General features: G+C 32.8%; 1 protein-coding gene and 1 non-coding gene across 4 annotated transcripts in view; one reads left to right on the top strand and one right to left on the bottom strand.

Moving 5' to 3' along the window:
- Window positions 1-1,021: 1,021 nt before the first annotated feature.
- The window catches only part of LOC132700014 (protein yippee-like 2), a 105,041-nt gene continuing 94,895 nt past the window's right edge, over window positions 1,022-11,167 (bottom strand). The window contains exons 3-6 of one of the 3 annotated variants that reach the window (XM_060667062.1): window positions 9,782-9,998; window positions 9,051-9,094; window positions 6,428-6,536; window positions 1,022-5,044 (exon numbers count right to left, since the gene is read on the bottom strand). In XM_060667062.1, the coding sequence (XP_060523045.1) occupies window positions 4,955-5,044; window positions 6,428-6,536; window positions 9,051-9,094; window positions 9,782-9,998 (460 nt within the window). In that variant the 3' untranslated portion in view covers window positions 1,022-4,954. The remainder of the gene's footprint in view (window positions 5,045-6,427; window positions 6,537-9,050; window positions 9,095-9,781; window positions 9,999-11,167) is intronic. The other 2 variants (XM_060667064.1, XM_060667063.1) reach the window with 2 other exon arrangements.
- Window positions 11,034-11,106, top strand: Trnav-aac (transfer RNA valine (anticodon AAC)). Its single transcript has one exon. It is a non-coding gene; the product is annotated as a tRNA-Val (tRNA).

Below are 11,167 nucleotides of genomic sequence, written 5' to 3'. Positions count from 1 at the left end.
ATGAAAAAAAATTGCCTGTATTCGCGGCTTTAATGAACTGTATTTAAAATCGATAGATGTCACCACTGGACATGTTACTTCTCCCAAACATTTTTGAAGGTATTAATTCGTGGAAAATAACGAGTTGTCAAGTTCAAAATGAGAGCGAAGTGGCGTAAAAAGCGTATGCGTAGGCTAAAGCGCAAAAGGAGGAAGATGCGTGCGAGGTCAAAGTAGATTTCTCGCGAACGCGAGTCTGAATGGACTCTCACGATTTTGGAACTGCCGTTCGCAATGTAATTACGGGTTGGCTCGAAATTGCACACCCCTTCAAGCCGACCCACCAAATTAAAGCGATTTAAGGTGGTCTGTGAAAGAAATTGCAATCTAAAGATTTGGAAAAATTGCGGAAAGAGGTTGTTCTATCCCGGCAGAATTTCCTTGAGCCCATTGACACATCTACTGATCAAGCGAAGAAACACAAATTGTGGAGGGGCGGGATTGGCCCGCTGACGGAAAAAGTTTTCCTGGTACATAGATAATAGAATGACCAGTTGAATGCCACACATTTCGCTAGCGAAAGGGCCGTTGATTAGTGCAATCATGGATGTGTATAAATTAATGCAATTAATTCAGGACAAGAAGATGCGGGTAAGTTACTAAACCAATTATCACTTATTTCATGTTTTAAAACTATCCTCTATATGTTTACGTCAAATTTTGCATGCTATATCTATATATTAATGTACTCGCATTTGTTTCTTAGGGCGAAGGGAGACTGACAAAAGCAGAAGTAAGCGGAAGCTTGTCGGTTAGTTACAGCGGAAGTGTATTTTTTCCGCTCGGAAATACTGGCGTGTGTGGGATAGGACTTGGAGAATTTTATCTTGATCTAGAAAAACTTAGGTTGAGTTTCGCCTACGAAAAAACGTTTTGTTTAGCAGCAATTTTGCATAGTTAATTAGCTATAAAAGCAGACTACGTTGAGGGAAGAGGAAGAAAGAGAAATTCATTGTAGATTCGCAAATTTACGCTAAAATACAAAAAAAACAAAAAACGGTTATTTACGTTTATTATGTAAACCTCCAATATAGATACAAAAACCATAGGTTTTACTCGTAAAACAAAGTCCGTTACAAATGGTTACTGATTACGAACTAAACCAATTTAAGAGACAATACAAAATACCTATAATATTATCATAAATTATGTAATGATTATGACACCATCTACAAATCTACTGGCAGTATGATTATGAAAAAACGTGATTCTGAATCGCGCGATCGTACATAGATTTAAAAACTTAAAAGATACAATTATGAACTGAAAATCCGATTGAAAGGTAAAAATCGCACATATTAAAACCACAAGCTTTTTTAATTCGAGTCATTCTCATTCACATGATTGCGTCCCAAAAGAAGCCAAAAACTTCATAGAAGTAAATAGGAGTAGGCAAACAAAAAGCTTCCATACATGCAATTTATATAAAAAAAATTATATATCACAAAAGACTATCACAAGAAATAAATTCAAATAAGTGAATAAAAATTAAAAGATTTAATTAAAGGAAACCAATTAAAACTTCACTCAAATCGACCATCGTTAAACTGCCTAATTTTAGGTAGTTTGGCGAGGTTTCAATGCTGATCTTGAACACGCCATTCAAAACATGGTGAAAAAGTATATAGCAATCATCTAAAAAACATTAAAACGCTGTTTGTATGGAAACTTACATTAGCTATACTGATTATTACAAGTTACGTTGATACAAAAATATGTAAATATGCGATTACACAGCATATCCGAAATATTATAATAAATACATATATTTTAAATAGACATGCTGAAAAGATCGAATGAAGTTAAATCTTTATTGACTATTCCGATTTAGGAATAAGAACAGAGGCAAAGTTTTAAATTCATTCCGATAACTAAATCTAAAGGAAATACGTGTAAAACAATAAAAAACTTAAGGCGAGATCATTTCCATTAAAAAAACTAAATATTCACGAACAATTTCGCAAATTATAACCGATTCACTTGCGGAAAAAGGAAGGTGAAAAATATAATCTAACAGCTATGTTCGGAGTAATGTCTCACTTCGCGTGGCATGTTCAACTGAACACATCTTTCAACAAAAAAAAAAACGGATAGCTTTAAAACAAACGATTCTCAATGTTTTAGCGCTGTAAGTTAAATCCGGCAGCAGATTTACATTGGTTAGATTAATTTGCCAATGTTATCACCCGTTGTTAGAGCTAGGCGTTACATATATTGATGAACGCACCTATATTTAACTTACAATGATGGGATCACGTAAATAACATCACACAGAAGCCACAGATTTTTGTGTGAATGAAATCTGGAATAACTGTCAATCTCTAACTCGTAAAGATAACTCGTTCAGGTACCATTTAGAGAGATGATGACTGAAATCTTTTGCAGTTGCTACCAACTGAACTACAAAATGCAGCATAAATATTGTTTTTTGTGCATTAAGTATTTTTTGTTGGTCAGTATTTAAATTTGCTATAAAACTTTGCGTAACCAGAATTCTTAACTACTTTTGCGCAACTAACAACACAACTCAGCTAACGAATTTCGTACATTGTGTCGTTTATGCAGAATTTTTGTGTCAGAATTTTTATTTATATTTTCTATATTTTATAATATGTGGTTTGTGAGTGCTGGGGCATGAACCCCTCTTAATCGGGTAGCGCGACACTTTTCCTCATTGGTTATTAATTAGGGACGCCACATTTGAAGTCGAGTCACTTTTTGTATGTTGTCAAGCGCATAAAAGTGAATACGTGAATAACAACAGACGCAATTTTGCGCAGTTTGTGGAGTTTTTTTAGTAATTTGGTAATTTAGTAATAGCTTGCTTTAACTTTCGTCTCTACTTCTTTTTATTTTAAAATTGTCGTCGCTATATGTTTTGTATCAAGCCTTTAGTGTAACTAATTGTAATAAACGCGCAAAAATTTCTCTCAGTATAATCTTACATTTCGTTCTCCTCTTGTCACTTCTATTTGATGTTATTCTGTGGTTTCGATTGAATCGTTGCGTAGATGTAGTAACACATAAATATCTAATTCAATTTAGATTATTTTTTGTTTTTGGAAATGTAAACCTTTATAGCTTCTTGTTCTTTTAACGAATAAGCATTGCACAGAAATAAAAAACTGTTGATATCCCAAACGGATCCATAAAGCCTTATTTTGGTATTTTTCTACTTCTCTCTATGTTTTGCGGGCCGCTATTATTCTAGGCTCATTACAATTTACCCTCGTAACTTCGCAATAACACTCGATATACATAAATACACCTTTCTATCGAAAAACCAATCACATCTAGAAAACAATCTATAATTCGATAAATACTGCCGAGTACTGTCACGTACCTTGTGTCAAATTTTTTGCATGTTGAGAGCTGTCGAGCTAAACTAGCAAAAGAAAACGTGATATATAGCAGTATTCATCTACCAAAATTCCAAAAAGATTAAAGGGCTCTCTAATAAATCACTCATTATCTTCGTATTTACCACAGACATTAACACAGACAAATATTTCTTCTACCACAGTGTGCTTCGTGAAGAGCTCAAAATCGGAGTTTCGTCCCCTTTCATTCTCTACTCTACTAATATTGTTATAGAAATGAACAGCAAAAAAAAAACACTCAAAATAACAGTCAATCCCTTCCAAATATTTGAATTGAAAAATTGCACCAACCCCTTTTGTTTTTTCTTCAATTTTCTAATGCTTATAAAAAAAGTATTTTTTTACACTGAACCATAGAAAACAAAATAGATCATGACAAAAAACGCCTTACTTTTAAAATAGTTGTGTAAATATTTTTATTGCAATTTATTTGTTGCATAAAATACTTACATTTGTGGGAGTATTGTCATTGTCAAAAAATGGTATAATCAATACAGCACTTCATTCTATTCCATTATTCTCGTATGAGGCATTTCATAAGAATAAGATAAGGAAAAAATACAGGTGGTTCGTATTACAAAATCTGAGTGTAGATGACAACAGAAATCCTCAACAATACATAGGATGAGTACTATTTTTTTTGAATGAATTTTTTAGCCGTCCATTTTAGACATACATCACAACAACTTTAGACCTTACCCGTACACATGGGTACCATTCTTGGTTTAGGTAATAAATAAATAAATAATATGGCTATATCTTTGAGCATATTGAGGAAAGTCGAAATTTTTGTGATACGCTTTGCACAAGAATTTCGAGAGAAAATTGGCTATACACTCTCTATATTTCTTACACATTGCCAACTAGTTGCTCCCAATCGGTGAAACACGTTAGAGGTACATGAAGAGGAAAAAATTGAAAGACGTGTCATTCCGCGCCGAAGTCCTTGCGCACACTAATAATAAGTTCCGTTAAAATCTAACCCGACTTTACCGTTAAATTGCATAGAAACATTGAACTAGGTTTAAAATACAGTTCAATTACTTTTTGGCAACATCCATTTGTTATTTAATAGGCCTTGTCGGTGTTTGCGGGGAAATGGTACCTAAAGCTCGTACCAAAAATCGCTTTAGGCCTTTTTTGAATGCAGACGGAATTTTTGCAAAACAAAGATGTCGCGCCAGTAAGTGAACTCTATCACTTCGTCTGGAAATTCTACAAACTGTTGTGAAAAAGTGTTAGGGATGCCATTAATTAAAAAACAACGCAAACTGTTACGACCGAACTTCACTTTCGCACACGTTTCTGAGTGTCATTTTTCTACTTACGAATCGTAGAACTCGGTTTACCGTGGACTTTTTGTCTGACAGAAACACACGTTACGATCGTGTTTCACGTCAGATCGCAAATTCGGTTTAAGTCCAATCGAGAAAGCAAAAATTTGCATTTAATACGAGTCTATACGACGTGGTTCGCTTATGGTTCGCGAACATTGCGGATGATGGCGCTGTCATCGTCGAACTCTTCTAGTTTTGTCAGTCCCATCCATTTTCCTTAATCATATGTGCTAATTCGATTATGAACTTGCCCTCTTTGTATTTTTGACTCGACTCGAAGGCATGTTCCTGAAAATGCAAGGTTTATATTTATTCACCTGTTTCCCAAATGTTACTTAAAAACTTTTTACCGCGTCAGAAATAATTTCGAATAAACTTAACTTTTTCAATATGCGTGTGGTAAATGAAAATGCAAATAACAATCTACACAACCTCTCAAAAACTTTACTTTAAACATGACAAAAATGACAAGCCTAGATTATAGACTAAATAAACCTAGACTTGCACTCTACTTTAGAATAATTACTATAAAAATTCTTTACTTATTCTGCGATATTACATTGAGTGTTATCAAAATATTTCATATTTTGAATAACATAACCCGAAATGCCAGTTTTACCCAGCAAGCAAATACAAGGTTAGTTTGCTCTTCGTTTTTTGAATAAATAAGGAAGCAGATCCAAAGTTGAAAAAATCTGGAGTAAGTGAGTCTAACAAGTGAATGAAATAGAAAAAAGAATGAAACACTGTAGAGCCTCTTATTTCTTTAATGAAGAATAAAATTAACAAATAAAGGTGTATTGTAAATAGTAGATTTTTTCAAAATAATATTACAATTTATCTATTTTCATATTATTCTTCTTTATAAGTATTTATTTAGTTGATTTTAATTATTATTATTAATTAATTTAGATCTCAATTATCTGTCTCTCTATATAATTATAATCATTCTAATAAACTACCTATAGTTACGCCGCTGTCACATTACTTTCATTCATCAGAAAGTTTCACCCTATTTCGGTAATCCCCGAGTATTTAAGGGTAAATCTTGTATTTTGATCTTTTTGAATTTTTAACTTTAAAACATCAATCTCATTAAACAATGTCGTGAGTCACCTCACGCCCTCCTTTAGTCACGGTTTTATAAAACTGGTTGCAATATTATTGTATTTTTTAGATGTTTTTTTTTAAATACGGTTTTAAAATATGATATTAATTAGGATATCTTGTCTTTCTTTACTTTATTTTATTTTGTTTATGTATTAGTGAATCCTACTCGAATGGATCGGTTCGATAGACTAATTATTTAAAAAAAAAACATTGAATTATCACCCACCACATTATATTAATAGATAGGTGAGAAAGTGTTATACAAAAAAACACTGAAATAAAGCTTAACTGTAAAAAGCATATCTTTTTTCGGTATATTTGCTAAGTGAATTTCAGAGAAAAATTACTTTAAAAGTTTTGGGTGCGTAAGTCCTCTTGGAAATTACTTTAGTAATAATTTTTCTTACCGGCAATTTCGGCTCATATCGGGTATTGTTGACGTGTATACAGTGTAAATGATCAAACGACCAATAAATTGAATTCGAAAGATATGTGAAATATCCAACAAAAATGTTGAAAATGGGCCACCGGGGACAGTCCTGGTATCGAATGTATACGTACATATTTCCATCCTAAGGTTGTTTTACAGCATTCGCAATAAATGTCAGCTACGGCGTGTAATCCCGTTAAAAGCACCCTTTCCTCTGCGGGACCGCATCCTACGTTAACGCTAAAATGGGATACAAACGAAAGTTAAAAATTTCATTCGATATCTCAACAATATAAACACTGTTGGTGGTCTTTATTGGTGTATCAATACTGAATGGTATATTGTTGTTGACCTCTAAGAAGAAACGCTTTAACTTTTTTTCGATTATCTAAGACGCGATTCAAAGATATTTTTTTAACATCAAGAGGCTCGAAAAGAATAGTGCACCACTGGCATTTTCCTTTGTTAGGCTGATCATTTTTATTAATCCCAAATTACTTACTTCTTAAGAAACTTTGTAGGAATGACTTGAATTTATTTATTTTTTCTAATAATATGACCATGACTTGTTTAAAAAAAAATACCACTAAAACACTAAAAAAAAAAAAAAGTTAATATCGTTTGGAAGATCAAACACTTATTTCAGGTCAATAAAAAGTGGCTTTATGTTTATAAACTGCAACAAAAATTTTTAGTCAGTTTAGCGAAATGTAGCACTTTTAATGTAATTATTTTAATCAAAAACGGTGCATCTAACAATAAAAAATAAAACGGACTACAGAAAAGCAAAATTCACTTGAAAAAATAATCGAAGACGAACTTTACTGGTGGAAATTAAAAAATGCGTTGTGCACCTGACTAACCAAAACACATACAGCAAGTTTCACAAAAACACCTAGGATCGTTTCTTAGATAATAAAAAAAAAAGTTTTTTTTTTCTCAAAATTTTAGCACCCTCTATCTCAAATGTGAAGACTTTTAGGACATACGTTTCTTTCTTAAAATGATCTCGAGAATTCCCTTTCAGTAGTAAGACATCGTTAAGAAACACCCTGTATAATTTCGTTCACAAAACCGTATAGGAAAACCCATGCAACGATAAAATAACACGAAATAATATTTATTCAATTCATTTTTCGTTTTGCAATTTGACCATAAACAATCACACATCATGTCTTCATCTAGTATTTAATCTAGAATCGGCACAATGCGAGGTGTTTTAGCGAAAATATAACAAGATTTTCAAAATTGAGTTAATTAAATTACAACATTTTCCGCTACAGATTTTTCTAGAAGGGATGACATCTACAGAGAGAGACGCCGGAAATCTAATTAACGAATAGGTACAAAAGAGTGTTACGTAACAGTTACATACAGATAAAATAAAAAACTGTCAAAGCAAACGTAAATTTTTCTTTTCCATATTAATAATTATATACAAATTAGACCGTTTAAATAATAATATATATTATTATAGTCGTATACAATGTTTCCGAGATGTTTAAACTTTTAAATCGACGAAATACCTCTACATACAATATTTGCAAAGCGAAATGGAAATCATCACGTTCCATTTATAGGAAGCAACAAGAAAGAAAAACTAGTTTTCATTTTTTTGTCGAATAAATAGAAAGGGCGTCGACATTCTCTGCTATTTTCAAGAATACGCTCTTAATCACCCCTAATGAATCAGGCAAAATTCTTAGTTAAAGAAACCACCTAGTCATCATTCGGTGGTTTCTTTAACGGTTTCAAAGAAAATGAAATTACAGACCAAAGCCGCTCGGTGTTGCCACATTTCCCTCAAAATACCTACATAAAATATATGATATATTATTAATAGGCAGCATCCTGAAATATTGAAAAATGTTTTCATTATGTTTAAGTTGGATTAAGACATATGAATAATTGAAAGTTGGAGAATTTCACCGGCCCGAGAAAAAATAGAAAACATAGTAATTTTGTTATATTCTTATATTTATTTAGAAAGCAGAACAAAATTAAAGAGTTGCAGATAGATCAGAATGCAGAAATAAAAACAAATCTGTACGCAGTCTGTAATAAAAACTTAATAACAATGTAGTACTTATGAAGTAACAATAAGAGTTGCAAGCTTCGCAACTACAGTTTATACATTCATTTATTATTCTATGCTCGTCCTTTTTTTTTTTGTTCACGCATACATGTAATAAATCGTCATCTTTTAGATGAATGTCTCAGTACTGTTTTGAGCACTCTTTTGTAGTTCTCACTTTTTATTTCTCACAAAACTTCTGGATTCCTCCTGCGTGAGTTTTTTCAGAGTCGAACTTGCTAACGTTTCGCCAGTTTTTCAGTCAAGCTCTGAATAAGCCAACAAGATGATGATGATGATGAAACGCGAAAAGTTAGCAAGTTCGACAGAAGTTTTGTAAAAAGTATTATAGTAGTCTGTGGAAGTTTCTTTGAAAATTTCACTTTTTATTTGTTTACACTTATTTTGGAGTTTATTGAAATAATACGTCGCTGCATGTATGTGTGACCTTCAATTGTCTTTTCTTCTACATTAGGCAGTGGTAAACCGTTATATCTTGTGCTATTGCTAATTTCCAAATATTTATGTTGCAAGTTTTTGTCTATAGTGTATATTTAGGCGCCTATGTACTTTTCGCTTATGGTTTCTGTCATATTTTCTTTTAAAATGTGAATTTTGTTGTGCCTAAGTAATATGTTTAAATGTATTTTACACATAGCAGCCATACGATATATACTTACACAGAATTGAACAGATATGCTCGCCCTTGGGAACCTTGGAATGACTAAAAAAAAGAAACTTAGTTAGTCTCAAAATATACCCTACTACACCAATACTGAAAAAGAATGAAAATGGTGAAAGATCTGTTCATATGATTGCTGCTTAGTAATCACTGAGTAGGGATCTCCTAACTAATAATAACCTTTTCTTTCTTGCCCTTTTTACTTTTGTACAAAATATATTTGTAATTAATGTTTTTACTTGTCTGCTTGCCACATTTCATATCAAATCTTGGGGTGAAAGGTAAAATAAATAACGCGTTATTTTCTCAGTTATTAGGTGAAAAAAAACACTAGCCCATCAAAAAATCTTATTATAGCAGAAAAAGAGACGCATTGATTGTGAGCAGCCATTTTGGTTGTTTAAGTTTTTAATGGTTGAAATCAGTTTTGAATTGACTCGGGCATACGTATATTTTACATCCCTTTTCAACATTTATTTGGCTACAAAGTGCCTGTATTGTCAGCATGCGCAGTAGTTAAATTGTGTTATAGATACAGCACTTAACGGTTTTCTAAAATGAAAATAGAAAAATTCCTTCGCATTAAAACGCGATACACACACGTTTCGGTTTCCAGACCGTGCTAAGGAATAAGGTTAATCGATAACTTATTTGCATTAAGCCACCACTTTGGTCGAATGATATACCGGGGTACGGGAACTCAGGGTTTATATTTTGATAAAGGTTTACCTTCGAAATGAGTTCATCGTGATTGGCCAGGTGTGCCCGACAGTGTATGCAAGAGTAGGTGCGGTGGCATTGTGGCAAGTAGGCCTGGAAAGTCTTCACCATGGTGACTTTGGGCGAGTCTGTGGTCGTTTCTGTTGCTGATGCCACGATGTTGCTGGTGCTGCTGTCGGCCGCTGCAATGCCGCTGCTGCTTGCAGGCCATGCGGAAGCGTCACACCTGTAGCGACGAAAAAATCCTTTTTTACAAAAAAAACTTCGCGATGTTGTCATTCGCATTTAATTTTCCCAGTGACAATGGCACTCGTAAAATTATAAATAACATGGTGAAATTTGCTGCTATTTGTCTATTATATTTAGGTTGCAAAATAAATTTCACTTTTCGAATCGAGGAGGCCGGAATTTCAATTATCTGATTGTCAAAATCCCTTGTTACGGTTTTGTGATATGAATAAAAATATTTTTGCGGGATATTATCGATCAGTTTGTTCAATCTCCATTTGAAGCTCCCAGACGCGTGAAAACAAAATAATTTTGTGATGTTGTCCATAGGTAATAAAACTTCATCAAATTGTAAAATTTGCTCCATTTTAATCTATTCCACTGTACAACATCAGAAACGCAAGTTTTAAGAATTTTAAATAGGCAACAGGTTCTATTTGAAAAATTAATTTTTGATTCTCTTTGCTTATACTATGAAATAAAATAACTTTATTTAGATGAGTAAAGCAAGAAAATTTCTGCCTTCGGTGAGTTCGAGTTGGACATATTTCGAAAATCGCACTAGATAAGTATAGGAACATATTAAAGCATTAAATAAAGGCTACGCTAATTATTGTTAGAAACGGCAACGTCGTATATTTTAGTTAGAGCAGCTAATTTTGAAAAACAAAAAAGATTTTCGGCTCTTCGTAAGCGTCTTTGTCATCCGGTCATCAATCAATCGGTATAATATCACTTTTATGTCATTAATTAGATATAGAATAAAATATATGAATGATAAATGAAAGTCGCTAAGAACTTATTAGAAGACAGTAACAAAAAGTCAAAGTCAATGGTTTCCTCAAGAATTATCTTCCAATATATTTATCAAACATTCGATAAACTGACATTGACTAAAACATAGTTTAAATCGACGAATCAGTTTTCGATTTTAAACTTTTTTTTTATTATATTAGTTAATCAAAATTAGTATAGCTTAAACATTTAAAAACCGCACCAGAAGATATGTGGTATATGTCTTCAATGCTTCAGAGTATCCGTGGTGTAGTGGTTATCACATCCGCCTAACACGCGGAAGGTCCCCGGTTCGATCCCGGGCGGAAACATTTTTTTTTAACTTAATAAATAATTCTAAGTCAAATTGTAACGGCAGTCATTTTCAGAATT

This window comes from Cylas formicarius, unplaced genomic scaffold (assembly GCF_029955315.1).
Source record: "Cylas formicarius isolate icCylForm1 unplaced genomic scaffold, icCylForm1.1 PGA_scaffold_3__17_contigs__length_32017465, whole genome shotgun sequence".
Taxonomy (NCBI): domain Eukaryota; kingdom Metazoa; phylum Arthropoda; class Insecta; order Coleoptera; family Brentidae; genus Cylas; species Cylas formicarius.
Note: the sequence above shows the minus strand (reverse complement) of the source record. Positions and strands in the feature narration are given on the sequence as shown.